We start from the raw sequence: 26,745 nt of genomic DNA, 5'->3' as shown, positions 1-26,745 counted from the left end.
GCACTGGGTGCCGGCAACAGAAACATGATGATTCTGGTGATATTTTGCACCCCAGGTCTGTGGATGATTCAAGTGACATTTTAACCTTGACAGAACAGGGAATTTGAAGCCAGTTTTCAGAGTAGCAGCCGTGTTCGTCTGTATTCGCAAAAAGAAAAGAAGTACTAGAGACTAACCAATTTATTTGAGCGTAAGCTTTTGTGAGCTCACTTCATCGGATGCATTCCGTGGAAAATACAGTGAGGAGATTTACCAGTTTTGCAGGTATATGCAAATTAAGCTAATAATGGCACATTAGCAGGCGTGAATGCCTAAACATTAGCACACTGTTCCTGCAACAAACTGGGATTCAGGCTTCCATTCCCTAGCTCAGTGCTTCTCTGCAAACTTCAACAAGAGGCCACCAGTTTTGGTTATCACCACAATTTGGTGATAACCAAACTGAGATAACTTGGCTCTAACTTTCAAGAGTGCTAAGCACCCAAACATTCATCTGAAGTCAATGGGAGATGTTGGTGTTCAGCACTTCTTCAAAAATCAGTTCCATGGTGCCTCAAATTTCATCACCCAAAAATGGAGGCATCAAAAATTAGAGGCCAGCTTTGAAAATGTAGCTGCATGCTGCCCAGCGCCCCCTTCCAGATGGTTTGTACATAAGCTTGCCGCAGTACGCATACACCTTCTCAACTCGAAACGTCTGTATTGGCATTACATATTCTACAAGTCTTGCCAAAGTGTAAGTGACAGTAATAAGGCATATTGGTCAGGAGATAGTTTAATAGATCAGGTCTCAGAGTAGCAGCCCTGTTAGTCTGTATTCGCAAAAAGAAAAGGAGGACTTGTGGCACCTCAGAGACTAACCAATTTATTAGCGCATAAGCTTTCGTGAGCTAGCTATCAGGTATCATACCAGCACAGGGTTTCGTATTAAATAAGCAGTGTGACAGGTAAGTCCTGTCTGGGATGGCTGGTGTGCTAAGAACCCAGCATGGGAAAATAAGGAGTGGAGGGAAAACAAGCAGCAGATAATCAGTGATTTTCAGTTTTCAAAGTGCCTTAACTCCAGTTGAGTGTTTGTTTGGTAGATGGCCTGGTCCTAATAACACTGGCCTCTAAATGGTCCAGGTAGGCTTTGAAATTAACATCTCAGTATGATAAATGGGTAGGCAGAGGTCAGATTGGTTGCTGACACTATTATTTACCTTTGAGTCTTGGAAGCTATTTATGTAACCGAAGAGTGTACACACTAGCAATTGGAAAAACACCAGAGGGGTTGGTTTTGCAAAACCTCCTCGGTCTGGGATTGATTTTGAAATAATTCGTCAGTCCAGTTTTGATTTTGCAAAATCAAAAACCAGGGTGGGGCGTGAATTCAGGCCAGATCATCATTGATGCAAAACCTTCACATTCATCCTTTGAGTTTTGTCCCACAGCCTAATTAGACTAGTATAATATGCAGCAAAACCCCAAAATCACAGGATCTCCAGTTCCTTGTGGCTCTGTTTTTTGGAGACCCTTGCAAATCTCTGAAACATGGTTATTGTCACAGTGTTTCTCTTCCCACACCCTCTGACTAACTCAGCAGGTGTGGAAAGAAAAAGGAAATGCAGCTTGAGCAGCACCTAGTGGGGAACGTTGGGTTATGCAAGAAAACCCACCCCAGGCTTTAATCTTCACTCAATCACCAGCTGCTCTCTGGAGAAGCATGAGTGAACATAGAAGAGAGACAGTTACAATCATCAGAGGTCACTGGGGATTATGGGAGGCATCCAGACAATTCAGAAGGGTTGTCACTGAAAAGTGGCCAGGGCACAAGACAATTGTGGAGGGACTTCTTCACTGGATCCCACATTCTCTCTTTCCTGGTGCTTTGAGTTTTTGCACGGTAAAGTAAATGACATTCCTCCTACTCCTTGCAGTAGAAAATGGAACCAACCTAGGCAGCCAGACATAGGATCTACTCCCACTTTTCCTGGGCACCACCAGCCCCCATCCCATCCCCTGGAAAGGTCAGCTCCCACAACCATTCTTGGACAGCCAAACATGCTGCCCACACCTTCCTCTCCTGACCAAACAAATATGTAATCAAATTCCCTCTTTACCCTAGCAGGCAGATCTGGATTAACCAATGTGCACTGACTTGCACAGGACCCCCATCTAAGGGGAGGTCACAACCATGGGGGACCCACCCACGCACAAAAGATCAAAAACAACTGAGGGCCAGGAAGGGGGCAGGGCATCACAGGAGGAGGGCCCCGCCTGCATGCTATGGCCAGCAAGGAACCAAGCCAGCCCCACCCCATGGGACAGGAGCTGCTGCAGGGTGAGTGCAGGGCGGGGTCACTCCCCAACTCTCTCCCCGGGCCTCCCACCCACCCACTCCCCAGGGCAGGGAAGGTGGGGCCCCCAATTGCCGTAGTGCACAGGACTGCAACATTCTTTAATCTGGCCCTGCTAGCAGGGAGTCTGAAGCAATTTGCTTGTCATCACTTGCTCAAGGCAATATCCAGGGCATAGATAGAGATGGGCCCATTAGGGACATAGGACTGGAAGAACCAAGACCAGTCCAATGCTACTGCAAGAAACCCCATCACACAATCCACTTCATAAATGTATCAAGAATCATTTTACAACTAGTTGTGTTTATTTCATCATTTCCTTGCACTCCCCCATTTGTCTCTCTGTCTCCATCTGTTATATCTTGTCTCATGCATTGATTGTAAGCTCTTTGGGGCAGGAACCGCTACAGCTTTTCCTGACCCCTTCACTGGGTACCAGGGACTCTTTTGCTAACTGCTGGCCTAGTTCCACACATGCAACATAATCTCTGGTCTGGACTTGTCCTTGCAAAGCTGCGAGGGTGCCATATGGGCCATTGACCCCTTTCTCTCGTGGATACGCACTTCGTGGCTGAGTCTGTGCCCCTCCTAGGCAGCTCCACAAACAAAAATCCACCCTGAAATTGCTCCTGACCCCACGTCTCCCACTGGCCAGCAGAGCGCTCCCATCGCCAGCCTGCTCGCTATGCTGGTTTCCAAGATGAGATGGAGGAAATCAGTCTCCTGCCACTAGGCCAGGCCCCGCCCCTTGGCCTGGCTCCGCTCGGCTAATCCCTTTTCATATGGCAGACTTTTTCCCTTCTTGTCAGATTCACCACCGCCCCGTCCCCAGCCACGCCACCTCATTCTGCCTCTCTGGACAGTTTTGTGCCTTGACAAGAGGAGAAGGTTTCTGCTGGATCCAGACCCCTGCTCCAGAGCTGGGAGTTGGAGAAATCCTGGTGGGTTGCTGGTTTTTTTGCCGCTGTAAGATTTGGCCTTGGCCTGTCAGAGACACGCACACCTTGGGACCTGGTGTCCCGAATGGGGGCAGGCAGCCCGAGAGACATTCCCTGCTCCAGGGCTCTGTAACCATGGCAACCAGCAGAATGGTTACTCAGCCATCTGGGTTACCGTGGCAACATGAAAAGCCGCCTTCCACTTCAATCCCTGTGGCTCTTTAAGCCACAGAGCAGGCAATTTCCTTTTGCTTTCTGTGTTTGCCATACAGGGAGCATCTCCAAGTGCGCTAATCCTTCCCTCACAGAGCTGGGTGCCCTGTAATCCCTCCCTCGCTCCCAAATACACCCCCTGCATCTGAAGAAGTGAGGTTTTAACCCACAAAAGCTTATGCTCAAATAAATCTGCTACTCTTTAAGGTACCACCAGACTCCTTGTCTTCCCTGCTCTTAGAGGCTTAAACCCAGCATGAAACCTCGAAAGCAGCAACGCCCCCAGCACTTGATTCATCAGCCCCTGAACCAGCTGAAAGAACAACAACTGCATTTCACATGCTGTGTCCTCAGAGCACTTTGGAAATACGAATGAGTCCTCACCCAGCCCTGTCCCTGCCAACGCCTCTTTAGAGATGGAGAAACCGAGGCACAGAGCGGGGACCTGACTAGCCAATAGTCACACAAGCAAGTCAGCAGCAGAGCTGAGAAAAGAACCCAGGAGATCGCAGCCCCAGGTTTGTGTGTCAGACCACACCCCTCTTGCGGGTCTAATCTCCAAGTCCCACCCAATAATGCAATTGTTTCTAAAACTTAATCTTTATTAGTCAGGGAGACTAAACCCTCCATTACGCCACAGAGCAAACAGGGGAGGAGTAGAAGCAGAGGAAGGGTGCACTTGTGCCTACTCAGATTCCTCAAGTTTGAGTCTAGTGTACAGTAAATCTGCTCTCTCGTGAAAAGAAAAGGCAGACTTGTGGCACCTTAGAGACTAACAAATTTATTTGAGCATAAGCTTTTGTGAGCTACAGCTCACTGCATCGACTAACACGGCTGCTACTCTGAAAAATGCTCTCTAGTGGTAGTTCCAATTAGAGTGCTTAGCTCACAGAATGATTGTTGGACTACGCTACCCAGAATCCCTTACAGGAAGTTGGGTGTGCCTGCTTTTGCAGAGTGAAAAATAGAGCTGGGTGGATTTTGTTAAGAGGCAAACCTCATGGTTTCTGTGTTTCCTTGCAAAATATTAATCACAGACATGAGTCTTCTCTTGTGCAGCTTTTACACTAAGCCAATTTTATTTATTTGCATCAACAACCCCTAGCAAAATGGCAGTTTTCACATCAAAACATGCAACCTTTTGGCATTTCAGCCTTCACTGGAAAGAAGTGCTGAAATCCCAAATTCCCAAATCCCAAAATGTTGAGGTGTATCCTCTTGGGTCCCAGTACAGCAAAGCACTTAAAGCACATGCTTAAAGTTAAGTTCATTGAGCTCAATGGGAGTACTCTTGCTTAAAGTTATGCATGTGCTTAAGTCAGTGGTCCCCAAACTGTTGGGCGTGCCCCCCTATAGAGGCGCAGAGGAATGTCCAGGGGGCTGCAGCAGGGCCCAGGCCAGGCCTCCGAGGGGGCTGGTAGGGAGCACCACCCAGCCCCGCTCCACTAGGGTTGCCAATTTCGGTGGACGTGTTCCTGGAGGTTTTATCACATGACATAATCTTTAAATCCTGGAGACTCCAGGACAATCCTGGAGGGTTGGCAGCCCTACTGCAGCCCCATCCCCAGTCCCAACCCCCAGCCATGGCTCTTGGCCCCCAGCGGCTGCTCCCAGCCCAGGGAGGCGCAGGCTCATTCTGTTACTGCTAAGGGGACACCACTGGCTTAAGTGCTTTGCTGCACTGGGACCCAAAATAGGACCATGAAGTCTGAACGGAGCTAAGTGAATTTCACTCAGCTGTAATCTCTGAAGACTGTTTTCCTCTTAAGGAATCTTCCCCTAGAATCTGAGGTCCTTAATTTTTTTAAGAACCTTTCTGGTTCATCTTTGAAAGCACATGAGCCATGGCAGACAAATTATAACCCTAACTAAAAGCTTGCTTTACCTTAGTGCTTTAATCAGCGAGGGTAATTAACACTGTATTCCGGTATTGTGCACTGCTACATTTATGGCTGTGCCTCCCACAGGGGCGGAGGTTTTAAATTCAGGAGCTTATGATGGCACGAGGCAGCTCTTCATGCATTGGTACTGACTTCCTTGCAGCTAAATCTCTGAACAGCTCGTGTGCCCGCCTTAGTAATGAAATAAGACAACCGTCCATGACAAGCAAAATAACAACCACCCTGACAGATTTTCATTTAAACCAGCTCCTCTGGCTGCTCACAGCAGAGACAAGAAATATCAGCTCTTCTCATATGAATTCTCTCCCTCCCTGCCTGTGGAAACCTGGCTTGCTCATCCCGCACTGCCACTCCCAGCAAGGAACAGGAAAGACCGTCTGTCCCTTTAGGACAGGCCGGATTTGCTGTTTGCCTCCCATTAGAAAGCAAGCTCTGATTTTAGAGGTGTATATGGAAGTAGACTTATAGACAACTGAATTAAAAACAGTCACAAGGAAATGAAAAAGCTTTGCTTACTAGCTGGCTTTTTTTAATTCCACCTTGGGCATCTTGCAGCTGTTCAAAAGCTGCCATCTCCCTAACGCTAGGCAGAATCTGCATCTCACCAACCAGCAAAGAATAATCAGGTTTATTCCCACATCCCTGGGGCTTGCATTAAACCGGCTTCTTTAATTTTTGTTAATTAAACAATTAATTTTGCTGTGGAAAGTGAGTGTATTGAAATGGCTTCGACCAAGCCACTCGGATAAAGATTAAAACTGAACTTCGGAATGACAAGGAAGTCCAAATGTCACTGTGAATGTGGATGAAACAAGGACCCTTGGAAAATGCCAGCAGTGCCTCTTGTGTATCTGCCCGACTGCTGCCCTTGTTTGTCTTTAGGATTGGTCTTCTCAGTCCCAGCCCCACTCCCTGCACGTAGATATTGGGCTACATTCTGCTCTCTGGGTTAGATTCACAAACGTACTTTGGTCATGCAATGCTTAGCACTGCAACTCCTAACTGCTAGGTGCTACTGCCACCTCGTGCAATCCTCATCCCAGAGTCAGAACATAAGAATGGCCATGCTGGGTCAGGCCTGTGGTCCATCTAAACCGGTATCCTGTCTCTGACAGTGGCCAGCGCCAGGTGCTTCAGAGGGAATGAACAGAACAGGGCAATTTATCGAGTAATCCATCCCCTCTCGTCCAGTCCCAGCTTCTGGCAGTTGGAGGTTTAGGGACACCTGGAGCATGGGGTTGCAACCCTGACCATCTTGGCTAGTAGCTGTTGATGGACCTGTCCTCCATGAACTTATCTAATTCTTTTTTTAACCCAGTTATACTTTTGGTCTCCACAACATCCCCTGGCAATGAGTTCCACAGGTTGACTGTGCATTGTGTGAAGAAGTATTTCCTTTTGTTTTAAACCTGCTACCTATTAATTTTATCAGGTGACCACTAGCTCTTGTGTTATATAAAGGAGTAAAATATACTTCCCTATTCACTTTCTCCACACCATTCATGATTTTAGACCTCTTTCATATCCCCCCTCAGTTGTTTCTTTTGAACCTGAGCAGTCCCGATCTTTTTAATCTCTCCTTGTCTGGAAGCTGTTCCACACCCCCAATCATTTTTGTTGCTCTTCTCTGCACCTTTTCCAATACTAATATATCTTTTTGAGATGGGGAGACCAGAACTGCACGCAGTATTCCAGGTGTGGGCGTGCCATAGATATATATTTCGGCATTATGATATTTTCTGTCTTATTATCTATCGCTTTCCTAATGGTTCCTAACAGTCTGTTCACTTTTTTGACTGCTCCGCCACATTGAGCGGATGTTTTTAGGGAACTGTCCACAATGACTCCACGATCTCTTTCTTGAGTGGTAACTGCTAGTTTAGACCCTATCGTTTTATAGGTCCCCAGGCTCTACATACAATGCATGGGGAGAGTTAGGCAACTAACAAAGCTATTCCCAGAAGCCAGCAAGCTGAACAGGGAGCCACCTAAGCTACCCAGGAAAGAAATGCAGAGGAAAGGGGCAAGACTCACAAAGGTACCTAACTCCCATTGACTCCTGACTGACAAGCCAGAGATAGCGCCTCTCCCACCAGTTGGGATTCTCAGCTGTGAACCCTCTTCCGGAGACAATTGCCTCAGCGAGGTCAGCCCTTTCTTGCAAGAGAGACCCCCCCCCCGCCCACTGCAGGGTGCTTGGGGCCAGCACCTGGGAGATGGGAGACACACATTAAAATCCCAACTCCACCTGATTTAGAGCAGAGACTTGGACCTGGGTGAGCGTCCTAGCCACCAGGTTATTGGCTCTAATGGGGCAGTCTGTCCCAATCTCTCCTCTGGGAGCTGTTCCACTTTGTCTAAATAATTCCATATTTACTGGGTGAGAGAGTGACTGACTCTGTATCCCAGGGACCGGGGCACTCACCTGGGGGATGGGAGCCCTGGATTCAAACCCCTGCTCCAAATCCTACAGTGTCTCCAACACCCCAGGGGAGTGCTCAAAGCACTGAGCTAATGGGTATTCGGGGCCTGCCCCCACTGTCTTTTGTGCAAGGCTCACTCCTGAAGGCGTGCGCTGAGCCCCAATCAGGCCCTGCAAGTGACATAGGTTAGGGAAGAACGCCTAGTTTGAGAATGCTCCTGCGGGGGCTTCCAGCAGTTTGTTAACTGTGGGGCAGAGTCAGGACTTGGGCAGTTTTGTTCCCTCCTACCAGTGGAAAATTAGGCATGGGGGGACTTCAGGCAGCAGCTGAGCAGTGGCTTTGAGACTGTCAGTAGTGCCTAAGAGTTGGACTTCGGCACCCAACGAGGCAGTTAGGCCCTAAATATATTCATGACTCTAGCCCCCCAGTTAGTCCAGTGTAAATCCAGAGCTATTCCCAGGCAGTCAGTCTCTGGAGTTACTCCACACTGATACCAGCAAACCTGACATCAGAATATGGCCCACGGGCTGAGCAAGTCCAAACAGGTTTAGGATCAAAGGGTCTTTTCAATTCAAAGTGGAGCATTCGCTGCCATGAGCATGAGAACACGCCAAGCCACTGAAACAAGACAGAGCAGCCTCAGCCTCAGGAGCTAATTGTAAAGGACGTTAGGCTCTAAACCTGTCTCGTCTGGAGAACCCACAAGAAGCCACTCCCAGCCACACCTCCACAGATAGGTACCAGAATCCTTTGTTCTACTTCCCGCTCTGTGTGGGCGCTAAGGTTTACAAGCCATTCATGTGACCAGATGCTGCCACGTGAGCTCCTGAAAGCTCATCACCTTCAGTGGAATGTCAAGGTGCCCAGCACCACCCAGGAAGCCCGACAGCACCTGAGCAAAAACGCTTCAGAGGAAGAGCGGAGAAGAGGAATGGGAACAGATTCACCCACGCACCTCAAGTGCTGTGGACAGCCCTGAGACCTATCGGCTGAGAACTGCCGCACTCGAGGCTCCTGTCAAGCCTTTAAACAATAATCACGCCCTCCCTCCACCCGGAAAGACATTTACAAAAATGTGACTAACAAGCAGTAAACAAAGTGACACAAAGTCTGTGGTCTGCTTGGCACAGAAGCAGTTTCCACCCCTAAGATTGTCTCCTAGCATCTCCTGCCCATTGCCCAGTCCCCTACCCACCAAAGCAGGTTGTCATTTTGTTGTGTTTCAGCTCACTGGGGCAGCGACTGTCCTTTTTATTTCACAGATCCATAGATTGTAAGGTCAGAATGGACCATTATGATCACCCCCTTGTCTGACCTCCCACCTAGCACAGGCTTGAGAATTTCACCCAGTGATTCCTTCTGCCAGCCCAATACTCTGTGGATGAACTAGAGTGTATCTTTTAGAAAGACATCCTGTCTCTTTGCAGAGTCTTCAAGTGACGGAGGATCCATCTCATCCCCGTAAAGTACCATGCACAGCGACTGCACTAGAGACAGTACGTAATAATCATACTCTGTGCAGCTACAGCATCTGCTATCTGAGTGCTCTATGAATAAGGATGAATTAAACCTCATGGTGCCCAACATGAGCTGGGGCCATATTAAGATCCTCCTTTTACAGACAGGTTAACAGCACAGAGCTAAAGTGACATGCTCAAAGACACAGCAAGTCTGTACTAACAGCTGGGAAGAGAACCTGACTGCTGGTCCTTTGCTGTTGGAGCCCTGTGACACACCTTGCTTCATTAACAGAGGCATCTGGTGTGGAGAGTGAGCCATGCCCTGAGTGCTGCCCTGACACTGGGTTGGCTGATGGACTGCTCTTTGTAATCCGTTCTCTGCTCCCTGCAGCATGGAGAACAGAGCGACAGTTCCAAGGCCCAGATTGTTTCCGGAGTTGGCCTCCGTGCTCCCTAACAGAGAACGGGACAAGGGAGCAGGGCGGAGATGGGGAAGGCAATGGAAGAGAGGAGAAGAAAAGAGAGCAAGGAGGAGGAGAGGTGAACACAGAAGGCAAGAGGACACAAGTAGCAAGTAGTTGTGTTGTCCCTGAACCCAGAAAGTCTTTTGGCCCAGACACTCATTCACGCCCCACTGATATCACCTGTGAAAGCCACAGAATCCAGTATTTGATCCAGGACAATTCTGCCTTCATCTTGTGACCCACCACGGCTGTAATACACCCCCACTGTGCTCTCTTGGGTGGCTCAGGGTGTACTTATCCCATTGGCAATGAATACAAGCTGCTGTTGGCAGACTGAAGGACTGGAATCCATACAATTGCAGGGGGAGAGTTATGTATTTCAGGGAGCTGATTCAACACCCCCTCCTCAAATGACTAACCCAGGGATCCCAGTCATTGTGGGGGGCGGATAGGGACAGAGCCGCATCCTGGCACCAGTAATCTTGTGAAATGAGAATGGGCTTTGTTAACGACAGGCAGCTGTCTTTGTAGTAATTTGGTATTAGCTCCACCCTGATTGTACCAAGAGGTGCTCACTCTCACTGAAATAGCTACAAAAAAATTCCCTCTGATATCTGTCCTGGGTCATGGCCCCGAGTGTGGATGGAAACCCAGGTGTCTGACACCATTCCAAACTGGCACCCATCCCAGGAAGATGTGGAGGTCACATCTCCTCATGCTTTGGTGCAGCCTCCAGCAAAGATCCCAATAAATAATGTAAAAACCCAAATCAATATTTCAACACATTTTCAAATCCAGTGACATGAAACTGCTTCTGACTCTTTCTTCCCTGCTGAGTGCGGTCTAGCTGCAACTCAAAAGTTATTTTTAATGTGAAATCTGCATAAAAGCAGATTATATGACATTCTCTTTCCTTTAATCACGGGCTAGATCTACCCAGCATGACGACAGACCCCGGCATCACAGAATGGAAGGAAAGATCAGAGCAAAGTCACAGCTGGGGAAATAGCATTTCTCATCTCTTCAGCTGGGACCCAAATGAGGGCAACCCTCAACTCCACTGTGAATGGCAGGCGCTCATCATCTTGCAGGAGGGATCAGCACTCTGCAGGACCAGATTTTTATTTCACATTGTAGGGAAGCAGATCAGGAACACAGCGCTAGGCAGAATCCAATCCTGAGCAGTGCTGTGTCCACTCAATTGTGGCTGCTCAGCGCCCCCCAGAATCAGGGCCACACTTTGCATCCGTTCCTCCAGCCATTTTCATATTCCAGCCTCCAAGGCCCAGTGTTTCTAGGACAGGGCTTTCCCACACCCCTGCCACTTGATTTTACCTCCCGTCCCAGGAATTATCATTTTAAGTGGCCGGTTCCTCCTGTCCAGGGACTTCCAGGCACCTCAACAGCATTTGCGAACAAAACGACAAACTCACACCATGAAGCAGCCTTCCAAGTGGGGCTGGGGGATTTCCTGATTGGCAGGCTGCATCTCCCTCCCCAGAACAGAGATGGATTAACTCTTTCTGTTCCCCAGGGGCTGTTGAGTATCATTATTTATTATTCGTATTACAGTAACACCACGTGCAGCTGGCCGAAACTAGGAATTTTCATTTGGCAGGAAAATTTGAAACCTGATATTTCCCATCCAATGGAAATGTGCTTTTTTTTTTCCTTTTTTTCATTTTTGGAAATTTTCCTTTAGAAAAAAATTCAAAATTTCATTTCAAGATAAAATGTTCCTTTCAAAACAAAATTTCACATTTTTTCCCACGGGAAATTTTGTCTAAATCAATAAACAAAAATCTTCCAATCAGATCTACTGAGGAGCCCCAGTCATGGACCAGAGCCGGATTGTACTAGGCGCTGTACAGACACAGATCAGAGATGGTTTCTGCTCCAAAGTGTCCACCATCTAAGGCTGACATTAAAGCATGGCTCTATCCTAGACCCCACTTTGCCTTACAGGGGGACAAGGTTGGCAAGAGCCAAATGGAAGGATTTTATTTTAACTTGGGGGTATTTTAGACCCTTCCTCACTGGATGTGAGGAATAAGCTCCACCCCTTGTTAATGACATCAAAGAGGGAGTCCCCTAGGGTTTCCTCATGGCAGCTGCTGTTTTCAGCAATCAGCAGCAGACCCTTAAGGCCAACCTGTGACACACACACACCTCGAGGCCCCCCTCCTGCTCCTCCCCATCCCCAAGAGATAGGTAGGGCAGGTGGGTGGGACGGACTCACTTTCCCAGCTGGGGGAGAAAGGACTGGGTGGTGGAGGGTGGGGCTCATCAGACATAGACCAAAATGACTTGTGACTTTTGGAGCCCAACCTGAGACACCTGCAAGGGGCCTGGTTTTCAGGGAAAGGGGCTCAGCACTTTCTTCAAAGCAAGCCCCTTCAAGGTGTCTCGATTTGGTGCTCCAGAATCACCAATCACTTGGGACAATCTCAGTCCTACTTTCCATTTTCTCTCCCCTTCCAAGAGCAGATCAAAGGACCATCCAGCAGGGAGGGGAGAACCTGCCAGCGGAGGGGGGTGGAGGAGACCAAAGGCTCTGGCAGCTGTTTCTTTTTTTCCCCAGGCAATGAAACCATCCCCCTCACCATACAGCTTGGGGGGAAGGGGTTGTTTACCCCCCAGCACCACACCCCGGCAGGCAGATAGCTGCAAAAGGCCAAGCCGTACTGCTGCTGTAGGGCTAACTTCCCCAGCAGCTGAGCTGCCTCCCTCCTGCTGCTGCCGTGAGAAAACACTAGGGGGCTCCCTCTCAAACGTCAGCAGCAGCGGGGCAGGGACTTAACCCTCAGACCAGGAGTGGAGTAGGGTCCCCCACAAACGCCCTAAAAACAAAATGTAAAAGTTACCCCCATATTGGGCCATCCCTGACCCTAACGCTTTGTATTTTTTATAAGTGAAGGTCCAGGGAGAAGCAGACATATCAGATCCTCTCCCCGGCCTGCTCGAACCCCCTGCAGGATACAGGACAGGGGTGCAGAATTAGGGCCAGAAATTCAGGCATCTGCACAAATGTAGTGGACAGTGTCTGGGTGACATGAGATCAGCCCACAGGCTGCACTGCACATTGTGCCCAGTGCCGTGTGAGCGGCCAGTGGGCTCCATCGGATGCAATGTCTGGTGACCAGAGACCGGCCCACAGGCCCGAGGGGACACAGTGTCCCAGGGATGTGAAAGCAGCCAGAGGATCACAGCAAAAGCCACGACTGAATCAAACTGGAATGAAATCAGAAACCTTCTGAACCACAAATCCCTTCTTGGGGTCAGGGCATGGACTTTAGGGGACCTCTTCCACCAGGGATCCATTCAGCCCTTTATTTGCTTATTTAATCATTTGGACTCAAACCAAGAGAAATGCTCCTGGTGCCCTGCCACCAATTAAACATATGGTCAAAAGGATACAAACAAAACAGGAACAAACCCTGCCCATAGAGAACCAGCCAGCAGGAGAACCACTGCATGCCCACCCTCTGACTGCCAGCTGTCTAGGCCCCTGCCCACACTGATGGGTGGGTAGTTGCCACCACTGCCCCCAAGGATGCCCCCTGAGCCACTACAAATGTTTTGATTCCTCCAATCCCCTTGCAAATGGCTCAGTTTGAACACCATCAACTGTGCATTTCATTTCACATCCACTTTCCAGGGACACCCAGCTCCATGTGACCCGGCAGACCAAGTAATTGTCATGAAACCATGATGCTGCATCTCAGAGGCTGGGTCTTTGAGTCATGGAGGAGGCTGGCTCAAATACTCAGGTTTTAAATGGCCATGCAAGCCCAGCTCATGGGAGATGGAGCAGACCTGTGCAAATCAGGAATCTCCCTTGAATGAAGGGATGGGTGGCCACCTTGTCCCAAGAAACAGCATTTTTTCCTCCATACCCCCCTGTTCATTTAATTTCACCACCGGACTCATGGCCCAGGGCTGAAGGAGAGAGTGAAAGGGCTCTTCCAATCAGTGGGGGCATTGAAGGACCATCATCATCTCCTAGCATCTCTGCGGTAGAGTGCTTGAGCACTCTACCAGCCACAGAACTGAGGCTGTGTCTACACGGGCAAACAATGAGATACATGATTCCCTACTGGAGATGCCCCACCAGCGGCAGAAATGGTGGAAGATAGAGGGTAGACGGGGGCACATGCAGGCTCAGGTACTGAATTATCTAAACTGGCTTTGTAGTGAAAATACTCGAGCCTCAGGTACTAAACATCTTCCACCACTGACACCACCCCACAATGGTAAAGACGCCTATGGCCTGTCTACAGTCTGGCTTCCACTGCTGGTGGAACTGCACAGACGGTGAATGACAGGGTCCCGTTTCTTCCAGAGCACAGAAGGCTTGAGAGACCTCAGGCCACCTCTGAACATGGGCCTCTTGTATCACCCTACACCCACTGACGGCAGCTAGGTTTCACTCCCTTTCGTTCAAATGAGGGGGCCAGTCCAGTGCTCTGGTGGCACCACAAACCTGAATCTGGGTCCCTCATTCCCAGGGCTTGCAGGAGGCTTGGAGCGCTACAGAGAAGCACAATGAGTCCTATGGGAGTGGGGCACTTGGGATGGCTCTTAGATAGCCGTTCTGGGCTGACGCAAGGAGCAGCATGGATGAGCTCTAAAAGAAGGCATATCTGACCTTCCATGGAAGGATGGTGGCCTCATGACGAGATTCAGGGGACAGTTATAAAGGGAACAATAGAGACATGGCTTTAATTCCTAGGTACTCCATGTTTCCTTACCAGCTACTCTGACAACGGCTCTCTCTGCTGGGTCCAGCACTGAATCCTGGCTCTTCCGCTTCTTCTGCTCATGCAGGGGTAAATTCCAGGGTAAGGTGTCGCCCGGGGGGCAAGGAGACAGACTTCCCGACCTCTCGCTTCTGTAGGACCTCTCACTTCGGCACGACCTCTCGCTCCGGCATGACCTCTCGCTGAGGGTCTCTTCGTCGGAGGAAGACATGGCCCACACGAGAGGGATCAGCTACTCTTCAAGGACAGCAATCTGTGGGTGGATAAAACAACACATGAAGTTCAGCTCCATGGGAAGATACTAGCAACCTTCTCTTGATGTCCCAAGCAGTCCTACCAATACGTGGCCACTGGGTGGCTCAGGGGGTTGGCACTGCAATGGGCATCCTTTCCGGTCCAAGCCACCTGTTCCAGTTTGACACAGGCAGGTAATGAGTGCTGAGCACTTAACGACCTAATGGCTGTTCAGCGCCTATGGGAAATTAGCTGGCGTGGGCCCCCACTCAGGGTCCCCGTGGAAATGGCATGCATGTTGGCAGTCTCAGCAGAAACGAGCAAAGGCTGAACTAGGCCTGGAGACCTTGAGAGATGTCACTCCAGGGCAGGCTTAAGGCAGGATGATGCGAGTATAAGCTTACGCTGCTATTGCATGTAATGTGTCTGTTCCGGGCATGAACAGCCCTTCAACCTTCCTCAGCTCTCAGGACACCACCAAAAACCCTACCAGCACAGAGCTGCCCCAAGCCAGGCAGGAGGGTAACAGCGTGAGGGCCCTCACATCAACGTCCAGACAACGCCAGCTGGAACGGCAGCTTCCTCAAAGCAGACACCTGTCAAGAACAGCCAGAATTCCAGCAGCGTGAGCTTCCTCACAGCAGTGCCAACTACAGTCTGCCACAGTGTGACCTGCCTCACAGCAGGGCCCTGCAGTGCTAAGCAGAACAATCACCGTGGGAGTGTACTCAGAACAGTGCCCTGTAAGGGCCAGCTACGATTCCTGGCCTATGAACTGCCCCCCAGAATTTTGTGAGCTTCCTCACAACAGTGCCCTGTCAGTACCGTGTAGCTCTCCCGGCCTATGAACCTCCCCCTAGAAGCTGTGAGCTTCCTCACAGCAGTGGCATGTCGGTGCTAACCAGAACAGCAGCCTTGTGATCTTTCTCACAGCAGTGCCCTACACACCATTGCCTCAGTTTGCCATTTTCTGTTACACGATGACTTCAATCCAGGGCTCTGCATAGGAAGTACAACACCATCATCTTGTCTTGGCCCCCAAAATATAAGCTGGTACCATCGGAGCTCTATGCACCTTGCTCAGTTCAACAAAGCAAACTCAGATTTAAAAAAAAAAAATCTGACAAGAAGAAGGTTTAAAATCTAAACTACTAAGAAATATCCATTGTCCCCGATCTTCCCCAAAGTGGAAGCAGCTGTAAAAATCCACTTTATTAAACATTATAGGAACAAATTGGTAGCGGCTTCCTATCCTAAGTGGCGAGTGAGTCTGTGCAATGTACATTCAGAGAGCAAATAGGCACTTTGCCATAAGACATATTTTAAACAACTCACATTTCATTCTCTAGAACCACGGGGAAAGAAACGTGCCTGATTCCTAAAATCTGTAATGGAGGAGACGCTGTCTCTCTGGAGGACAGTATTAGCCCTAGCAGTTGTATGTAATCAGCGAAACAGGAACAAAGAGAACAAAAATCCAGAGAAATAAATAATGTCATGAGTCATTCACCTCCCAATGATAAGCAAAAATTTTGTTTTTGCTGTTTATCCTCTACAATATGGACCTGCCCATGTATGTACTGTCCGCCTGCATCTGCCATGCTAAGAGAAATAGAGGGAAAATGTCTCTTCTCCCCATTTGCTTGGGAACACACCCACATCAGGGGCAGCCAGGAATAAGGACTGAAAGCCCTGTTTGCATAGCAGGGGAAGGAGGCTGCTCTTCTGGGCGGAGAGGACGAGGCGGTAGCGGGGGTTACCAGTGGAATAGCGGGGCGATCATTAACTGGATTTGTTCCGGCAATCCAGCAGGTGCCAGGAGGGGAGCAATGTGCATGGCTCGCAATGGGTTGGGTGCATACCACGGGAAGATCGGGCCAGGGGCCAGGCTGCTTCTGCGGAAAGCCCCCTCCCCACCCATTCCCCAACCCACCCACCCCGACTCCCCACCCATTCCCCAATCCACCCCCCCACTCCCCCCATTCCCCAATCCACCCCCCCCGACTCCCCACCCATTCCCCAATCCACACCCCCCCCCCACTCCCCAGCCTCGTCAGCGGCACATTATCGACGGCAAAACCATCGACCTGCGGGTCCCCCGCGGCAAAGGAGAGAGCCCCGCAAACGCCGCTCCCCGCCGGCACGGGGCGGGGCCGCCAGAGGTGCCCCCGGGCTCCGAGGATCTGCCATGAACCCAGCCGAGGAGAGGAGCCCGCCCGCATCCCCCCCGCTCGCCGGACTTACCCCCGCGCCCGGCGGCGGCCTCCCGGGCCAGCGCCCCGCTCCGCGCCCGGCCCCTGGGGCGCTCACCCGGCCGTGGCTGGCTCCGGGGCGCTGCCAAGGCAGGATGGAGAAAATAAATCCCCCCAAAGAATAGGAGCATCCGAGCGTGTGCAGCCCATCGCCGCTCCCAGCCCCGCTCCGCGCTCCGAGCGCAGACACCTCCCCCTGCTCTGCCCGCCCCTCCCGGGAGCCAATGCCCGGAGCGGGGGCTCCCCGCACCCCCGGCCCGGGAGCCTGGCACGCAGCGGGGGGCTCCCCGCACCCCCGGCCCCGGAGCCTGGCACGCAGCGGGGGGCTCCCCGCACCCCCGGCCCCGGAGCCTGGCACGCAGCGGGGGGCTCCCCGCACCCCCGGCCCCGGAGCCTGGCACGCAGCGGGGGGCTCCCCGCACCCCCGGCCCCGGAGCCTGGCACGCAGCGGGGGGCTCCCCGCACCCCCGGCCCGGGAGCCTGGCACGCAGCGGGGGGCTCCCCGCACCCCCGGCCCGGGAGCCTGGCACGCAGCGGGGGGCTCCCCGCACCCCCGGCCCCGGAGCCTGGCACGCAGCGGGGGGCTCCCCGCACCCCCGGCCCCGGAGCCTGGCACGCAGCGGGGGGCTCCCCGCACCCCCGGCCCCGGAGCCTGGCACGCAGCGAGGGGCTCCCCGCACCCCGGCCCGGGAGCCTGGCACGCAGCGGGGGGCTCCCCGCACCCCCGGCCCGGGAGCCTGGCACGGAGCCGGGGATTCCCCGCACCCCGGCCTGGGAGCCTGGCATGCAGCGGGGGGCTCCCCGCACCGCCGGGTTCCCCGCACCGCCGGCCCCGGAGCCTGGCATGCAGCGGGGGGCTCCCCGCACCCCCGGCCCTGGAGCCTGGCACGCAGCGGGGGGCTCCCCGCACCGCCGGCCCGGGAGCCTGGCACGGAGCCGGGGGCTCCCTGCACCGCCAGCCCGGGAGCCTGGCACGCAGCGGGGGGCTCCCCGCACCTGGTTTTCCTGGGACCCCTGCAGATCCAGTGCCCTGAAAGGGGCTCCACACAACCCAAAATGAGGGGGGGCTTCACCTCTCCTTTGGCTCTTTGTAGGGCGCTAGAGAAGCGGGGAAAGGGGGTGTCAGCCTGGTGGAGAAGGATGGGATCCGCTTCGCCCCTGTGTCCATGGGGCAGGCAGAGTCCGAACCCACCGCGGGCAGGGGAATAACGCACGCCTCTGCCTCCTCCCCCGAGAGTCAGGCAGTCTGGGTTATGGGCAGAAACTGGAGCTGCCCCCAGGGCATGCTGCCCCCTGCTCTGTTCCCCTTCCCCGTCCCTCCCAGCATGTACCAGCACCCTCACCCTATTCATCCACCTCCACCCACCTTCCCCCCATTCATCCGCCTTCATCCACCTCCACCCACCGTCCCCCCATTCATCCACCTTCCCCGCATTCATCCACCTCCACCCACCATCCTCCCACCCCATTCATCCACTTCCACCCACCATCCCCGCATTCATCCCTCATCCCCTCATTCATCCCCTCACCATCACGCTCCTGCATTCATCCACCTCTGCCCACCACCCCATAGAGTGCCTCAATATAAATCCATAGTACGGCCACATCTTGAATACTGCCTGCAGATGTGGTCGCCTCACCTCACAAAAGATATGTTGGAATTAGAAAAGGTTCAGAAAAGGGCAACAAAAATGATGAGGGGTGTGGAACAGCTGCCATATGAGGAGAGATTAAAAAGACTGGAACTGTACAGTTTGGAAAAATGACGACTAAGGGGGAATATGAGTGAGGTCTATAAAATCATGACTGGGGTGGAGAAAGTAAATCAGGAAGTGTAATTTACTCCTTCTCATGACACAAGAACTAGGGGTCACCAAATTATATGAATAGGCATCAGGTTTAACACAAACAAAAGGAAGTATTTCTTCACATAACGCACAGTCAACTTGTGGAACTCCTTGCCAGAGGATGTTGTGCAGGCCAAGACTATAACAGGATTAAAAAAAAACTAGATAAGTTCATTGAGGATAGGCCCAACAATGGCTATTAGCCAGGCTGGGCAGGGATGGTGTCCCTAGCCTCTGTTTGCCAGAAGCTGGGAATGGGCGACAGGGGATGGATCACTTGATGATTCCCTGTTCTGTTCATTCTCTCTGAAGTACCTGGCATTGGCTGGTCAGAAGACAGGATACTGGGCTAGATGGACCTTTGGTCTGACCCAGTATGGGTGTTCTTATGTTCTTATTCATCCACATTCACCCACCATCGCCCCACCCCATTCATCCATCTCCATCCACCATCCCCCAATTCATCCACCTTCACCCACCATCGCCCCATTCATCCACCTTGCAGACCCCTGTGGATCAGTGAGAGGCTAGCAAGCATCATCACCATGCTGGCCCCAGGCCTCTGCTGCAGCTCTGTGTCCTTATCAGCTCTGGGCCTGGGGCCTGGCAGTGTGGCTCAGCTGGAGCTATGCTACCAGGCCTTCCTTGGCTGCAGTTACCCCAAGGCCCCTCTTTAAAGGAGGATCCCTGCTGCGGAGTGGGCTTGGTGGGAAAGGCAACAGACCCACAGCATTGTCTCTTTATGGGTAAGCTCATCTGGGTGCAAGGGCGGACAATGTGTGACCCCTCACCGGCCTGCCTATTCCTCCCCCAGCCTGTCCACTGTTTGTCTTTTCCATCAGTGCAGATCCCTGGACAAGCGAGGAGGTTTTCGTGAGGGCCGGGGGGTGGGGGAAGATGGGGACATGAGGCAGCCGAGTCCCTACAGCGGAGGGGAGAGCCGTGCGAAGAGGGTCCCCTCCACACATCCTCCTAGTTTTAGTCAATAAGAGGACTGATGTTTGGTTTATATATCCATTGTTCATCATTCCAAACCACCCTCCTCCTCCTTTAAAGTCTCATCGCACATGGTCCAGCCGGACCCACCCACCCTGTCTCTCTCTAGCCCCAGCCCCGCCGTTCCAGCTGTCTCTGTCTCAGCACGCAGTGCCACCACTCCCAGCATGAGAGCCTTCTCCTGGGCAGTTCCTGTCCTCTTGTTATTCCTCTGCCTCGTCTATTTTCACATCTCATCTGAAAATGGCCCTTTTCTCCTCCTGTGCTATATAATTCATTACCTGTCTCTATCTGGGGAATACAGTGAAAGATGCTGTACAGAATAAAGCAATGGTGTATGAGTATGGATGACCTGGGGAAAGGAACATGCCATAAAAGTGACACATTTTCTTGCAGATATTTAACTGGAGGCTGATGGGAAGAGGGAGGGAGCAGTCAGCACAGAGGAGAGGAAGCAAAATCATCAGATCCAAATATAGCTACTGAAGATATATAAAGTCGGAGAAAATTATATTAGCCCTGTGTATGGGACTGCTGAAGCTACACATACAATATTACATGACTTAGCACTTACCTTCCAAAATCTGAGAACCTGGCTTTCTCCCTGAGCCACAGTGGCTGTTGAAATCAGGTAGGTGCTCAAGTTAACTGTCCCTCTATTCAGTATTGAATGCCAGGGAGTTGAGGGCAGTGTTTGTACAGCACCTTGCACAATGGAGCCCTGGTCCTGTTGCAGTCTTCGGGCACTACAGTGAAACAAACAAATAATAATAACAACAAAGGGTGTTCTCAGGAGAGGGCCCTTGACCCTGGGATTCATTACTGTTACGGGCTAGGGACTCAAGTTTGTTAACCTCCAGTGGCGTAAGACCCCCTCCCTTTTCCCAGACATTGGCCTCGGAAGCAGGGCTGCTGCCTCTGTATTGGGAGGCCTGTCGTTTCCCTTTGTTTCTCCTGCAAACAACATCTGGTAAAGATCCGCCTGTGCCCCGCGATGGGCGAACAAGGACAGTACAGGACACTAACGAGCACGGGGATGTTATAAAAAAGCTCCGGGGAGGTCACGTGCTCAGGCTTATGGAGTGGGATGATACATGTGCCACATCAGCACCCAGCATCCCCTATAACTAGAGACAGTGGGGGTGGGGGGGTTGGGTCAGCGTACAGCAGGTGGTATTCTCATGTCTTAGCCACCTCACTGAAGAAAGCTAGACTTCCAAAGAATCAGATTTTCCACAGGGATTTCAAAGATGCCAATAGGCAGGTGTTAGGATTTACAAAAGCACCTGAGTGCTCCAGGCACCGCATTTCCTTTGCACTTTTGTAAAACCCATGAGGTGCCTTTGTAACACCAGCTCCAGGTCTTTCATCTGATTTTATTTTTGCTATATTCTTTGGGAGGTGCTCAGACACCACAGGGCTGGGTGCCGTTATCAGACAGCGTTTTTATTTTCCTGCTCAGCTCTGTTCATTTTCTTACCTCATCCTCGGCTGCCCCATCTGTCGGTCTGTTTTGTCTGCCTGTCTCATCCAGTCTCACACTGAGACTGCAAGCTGCCTGGGGCAGGGAGTGTCTTCGTTGTTATTTGTCTTTACAGCACCTAGCACAATGGGTTCCTGAGTATGACTGTAATACAAATATTAATAACTATAATAAGATAGATAGGTAGATAATTTGATCTCTCTTTAGAGCAGCTGGGCCTAGTCTGGCTTTCACCCTTTCCAGACTACGGTACTCCTTTCTGGAGTCTGATTTGTCTTGCGTACCCCCAAGCTTCACCTTACTTAAAAATTACGTGCTTACAAAATCAGACATAATAATACAAAAGTGTCACAGCACACTGTCACTGAAAAATTGCTTGCTTTCAAATTTTTACTATATAATTTTAAAATAAATCAAATGGAATATAAATATTGTACTTACATTTCAGTATATAGTATATAGAACAGTATAAACAAGTCATTGTCTGCATGAAATTTTAGTTTGTACTGACTTTGCTAATGCTTTTTACATAGCCTGTTGTAAAACTAGACAAATATCTAGATGAGGTGATGTACCCCCAGGGGTACACATACCCCTGGTTGAGAACCAGTGGATAAAGCACTAGACTGGAAATCAGGAGACCTGGGTTCTGTTCCAGACTGCCACTGAGGAATATAGAAAGGAACGTAAAGTATAATTAGTCAGGCCAAAAAAATTTTGAAGAGCAATTAGCAAAAAACCCAAAAACTAACAGCGAAAATGCTTAAATACATTAAAAGCAGGAAGACTGCCAAACAATCAACGGGAAAAGGAGCACTCAAGGAAGACAAGGCCATTGCGGAGAAGCTAAATGAATTCTTTGCACTGGTCTTCACTGAGGAGGATGTGACAGAGATTCCCCACACCTGGGCCATTCTTTTTAGGTGACAAATCTGAGGAACTGTCTCAGATTGAGGGGTCAATAGATGAGGCTTTGGAGCAAATTGAGAAATTAAAGAGTAATAAGTCTCCAGGACCAGATGGTATTCAACCAAGAGTTCAGAAGGAACTCACATATGAAACTGCAGAACTAGTAACTGTGGTATGTAACCTATCACTTAAATCAGCCTCTGTACCAGAAGACAAGAGGATAGCTAATGTAATGCGGCCTTTTTAAAAGGCACCAGAGGTGATCCTGGCAATCAGAGTCCAGTAAGCTCAACTTCAGTACCAGGCAAATTTATAGAAACTATAGTAAAGAACAGAATTATCAGACACATAGACGAATGCAATTTGTTGTGGAAGAGTAAAGATAGCTTTTGTAAAGGAAAATCATGTCTCACCCCTCTGTTAGAATTCTTTGAGGGGGTCAACAAACGTGGACAAGGGTGAACCAGTGGATATAGTGTACTTGGACTTTTAGAGAGCCTTAGACAAGGTCCCTAACCAAAGGCTCTCAAGCAAAATAAGCAGTTAATGGACATGGATCAGTCACTGATTAAAAGACAGGTTAGGAATAAACGGTTAGTTTTCACAATGGAGAGAGGTGAATAGCGGGGTCTCCCAAGGATCTGACCGGGATTCCAGGGCTATTCAATATGTGATGCTAGCCGACCAGGTGCCAGCAGATGCTGAAGATCTGGGGCCTCAACTGAACACTGACAAATGCAGAGCTGGAAACCAGTCTGGCTCACCTGTTTGTTAGTGCTGGTCAAATAGGTGTTAGATTGATAAGAATGTGTTTAATGTTGAGACTTTATGAAATGCTTGTAAGTTGCTGTATGCATTAATCTCACTTATAATACCTGCATGGGTGGTGGGTATAATAGGCCAGGGAAGGCTAAGCCTTCCCTTGATCAGCTGCCCCCGACAGACACCTGGTCCACGGTGGCCCTGCCCCTTCCCCGAGGCCCCCACCCACTGCTGGCAGAATGAGGCGGCTCGGCCGGGCACTGGGACAGAGTGGGAGGGGGTCGCCGGCTCTGACTGGCGCTCAGGCGGGGGAAGCTCAGCCTGGTGCTCGGGTGGGGGGTGGGAGGGAGCGGCTCGGTGTGGCACCGGGGCTGGCCTGGCCTAGCGCTCAGACGGGGTGGGGGGAGCAGCTTGGCCCGGCGCTGCGGGGGCTGGTACAGGGTGGCTGGGGTGGGCGAGCTGGGGCTCCTCTGGTCATGGGGAGGGGGCCTCAGGGCTCCTCCTGGTATGGGGGGGTGGGTTTCAGGAATCCAGCATGCAGGGGTGGGGCCTCGGGCAGAAGGGGCGGGGCCTGTGGGCTAGCCTTCCCAAAGTTGGGGTTCATTCGCCACCCATGAATACCTGTATCCATGTTATAAGGCAGTATTTAAGTGTTTTCTCTGTAATTGTGAAAGTGTTTGCTCTGAAACTGTAACCCGCCCCAGTTAGGAGAGAAGCATTACCAAGTGTGAAATACTAGTTTGCCACAGCAAGTGTTATCTCCTGCCCAACAAAAGGATCATAGACACCCGAAAAGCCATTGTGGAACATCAAAAGACTTTGTTGATTGCTCCCCCGGCACCTATGAAGAGGAGAGGTGCAGGTGGACTTGTCCCATCAGCTTGAACTCTAGGGGAAGGGAATAAAAATCCTTGACAGGAAGAAACTTGGTCTTTATGCTGCTTGGAGTTTGGGAGGGCAAGATTTCTAAGCATAAGTAAAAGTTCCCTGGTGCTTGGCCTGGGTTAGCCCTAAAGGCCATATAGAGTTTGTTTATTATAGAAGTTTCTACCACCTTTTGGAACCTATGACTAACTCACTTGTGTGTGTCTGTTTACCTGCTTTAACCTTGTAAAAAACTAAAGATTTATTTGCAAAAAGAAAAGGAGTACTTGTGGCACCTTAGAGACTAACCAATTTATTTGAGCATGAGCAACCAAGAAAAGGAAATAAGAGAGTTAATTTGTTATAAGATCGGCTACAAGTGTTGTCTTTGGTGTAGGTTCTAAAGCGCAATTGACCTGGGGTAAGTGACTGGTCCTTTGGGAGTTGGAGTAACTTGACTATTATTGTGATTTTTGGTGCAAGGGACCATGTATCCCAAAGGCAAACATACCTGGGTGGAGAGATAGATCCGAGTACCCAAAGAGACTGTCTGTGACACCATGTTAAGGCTGTGATAGTACCTGAGGAGTTCACACTTGACATTTGGTTGGTGAATTCTAAATATAGAACTCACAATCAATTTGGGGTGTGGGTCCTGCTTCTTCACAGTCTGTCCTGAAGTTGGTACTCACACTCCTGAGCCACTCCAGACAGCTTGACACAACATCGTCACAAATCTGGAAAAGGGGGTAAACAGTGAGGTGGCAAAGTTTGCAGATGATACAAAAGTGTTCAAGATAGTTAAGTCCAAAGGTAACTGCAAAGAGTTACAAAGGGAATTCACAAAACTTGGTGAATGGGCAACAAAACAGCAGATGAAATTCAGTGTTGATAAATGTAAAGTAATGCACATTGGAAAACATAATCCCAACTATATATACAAAATGATGGAGTCTAAATTAGCTGTTACCACTCAAGAAAGAGATCTCGGAATCATTGTGGATAGTTCCCTAAAAGCATCCACTCAATGTGCAGCAGCAGTCAAAAAAGCTAATAGAGTGTTAGAAACCATTAGGAAAGGGACAGATAATAAGACAGTAAATATCGCAGTGCCGCTATATAAATCCATGCTATGCCCACACCTTGAATACTGCATGCTGTTCTGGTTGCCCCATCTCAAAAAGATATATTAGAATTGGAAAAAGTACATTTGCATTGGTCAACGTTCAGCTGAGGCCTCGGGGCGTTGGCATGAGCTGGCACCTTGGAAAAAGGACAGAGAAGGGCAACAAAAATTATGAGGGGGCTGGAACAGAGTCCACAGGAGGAGAGATTTTAAAAAATGGAACTGTTCAGTTTGGAAAGGAGACGACTGAGAGAGGTTATGGTAGAAGCCTATAAAGTCATGAATGGTGTGGAGAAAATTAATAGAATTCTTACCTCCATCCTAGGTGGCTTGTCAGACTTAATTCACAAATGTCTGTAGAGCCCTTTGAGACACTCGGCTGGCAGGATCATTACTAAGTAATACTGCAGCCAACTGCAAGTGACGTGGTAAGGAAATGACAAATTCGGTGTCTGTGCAGAACTCCAGGGGTCACACACTCTTAGCTGGTGCAAATCAGCCTAGCCCTGTGGAGTTCAATAGAGCTATGCCAATCGACACCAGCTGAGGATCTGTCCCCGCGGCTCTCTTGTTCATCACTTCACTAGGCTCCACAAATCAAACCTGTCTCTTTTTTCTCCCCTTTCCCTTTTTATAAATGATTCACATTCTGTGAGTTGTTTGTTTCCTGTCTCAGAGGCGGATAGAAATGGAAGTGGCTGCTGGGAAGCCACGGACACATCTAGGAACACTAGTGCAACAGCTTCTGGAGCAGGAGGAATGTGTGTATTAAGCCAGAATGGCTCCCCACGAGTATGGCCAGGTCAGAACGTACCTTATTGGTCAAAGGCAGGAGACACAAGCGGGTGCGCAGCTGGCAAAATACAATGCCCCAGGGTCCCGGCAGGAGCCTGAGGTTCAGATGTGCCTACATTTCTCTAGTTGTGAGATGAAGAAAGTGTATTCCATCTAGTTCCAGGTTATAGAAAGTTAGCTGTGGATAACACCTAGTAATGTAAAACCTACACTACATGGTGTCAAATCACAGAAAGCCTGTCCTGAGTGGTTCCAGATCATGGAAAATCTGTTCCAGACAGTACTAGAGAACCTGTTCTGGGAGTTTCCTAAGAACATAAGAATGGCCATGCTGGGTCAAACCAATGATCCATCTAGCCCTGTATCCTGTCTTCCAACAGTAGCTGGTGCCTGTTGCTTCAGAGGGAATGAACAGAACAGGGCAATTATCAAGTGATCCATCCCCTGTCATCCAGTCCCAGGTTCTGGCCGTCAGAGATTTAGGGACACCCACAACATGGGGTTGTGTCCCTGACCACCATGGCCAATAGCCATTGATGGACTGATCCTCCATGAACATATCGAATTCTTTTTTCAACCCAGTTATACTTTTGGCCTTCGCCACATCCCCTGGCAATGAGTTCCACACGTTGAGTGTGCGCTGTGGGAAGAGGACTTCTTACGGTAGTTTTAAATCTGCTGCCTATTAATTTCATTGGGTGAGCCCTGGTTCTTGTGTTCTGTAAAAAGGTAAATGACACGTCCCTCTTCACTTTCTCCCCGCCAGTCAGGATTTCATAGACCTCGGTCAGATCCCTGCTTAAAGCTGGACAGTCCCAGTCTTTTAAATCTCTCTTAACGTGGAAGCTGCTCCATGTCCCTCATAATTTTTTTTTGCCCTTCTCTGCACCTTTTCCAATTCTAAAATATCTTTTCTGAGATGGGGCAACTAGAACTTAGCACAGTTTTCAAGGCATGGGCATACCATAGATTTATATAG

At 50.2% G+C, this 26,745-nt stretch overlaps 1 protein-coding gene across 5 annotated transcripts in view; it reads right to left on the bottom strand.

Annotated features, from left to right (window-relative positions):
* The window catches only part of MACF1 (microtubule actin crosslinking factor 1), a 257,658-nt gene extending 236,207 nt beyond the window's left edge, over positions 1-21,451 (bottom strand). For 4 of the 5 annotated variants that reach the window (XM_073317698.2, XM_073317700.2, XM_073317701.2 and 1 more), the window contains exons 1-3: positions 21,308-21,451; positions 20,402-20,573; positions 14,490-14,751 (exon numbers count right to left, since the gene is read on the bottom strand). In XM_073317698.2, the coding sequence (XP_073173799.2) occupies positions 14,490-14,709 (220 nt within the window). In that variant the 5' untranslated portion in view covers positions 14,710-14,751; positions 20,402-20,573; positions 21,308-21,451. The remainder of the gene's footprint in view (positions 1-14,489; positions 14,752-20,401; positions 20,574-21,307) is intronic. The other variant, XM_073317696.2, reaches the window with a different exon arrangement.
* Positions 21,452-26,745: the final 5,294 nt, after the last annotated feature.

This window comes from Lepidochelys kempii, chromosome 19 (genome assembly GCF_965140285.1).
Source record: "Lepidochelys kempii isolate rLepKem1 chromosome 19, rLepKem1.hap1, whole genome shotgun sequence".
In the NCBI taxonomy this organism is placed as follows: domain Eukaryota; kingdom Metazoa; phylum Chordata; order Testudines; family Cheloniidae; genus Lepidochelys; species Lepidochelys kempii.
Note: the sequence above shows the minus strand (reverse complement) of the source record. Positions and strands in the feature narration are given on the sequence as shown.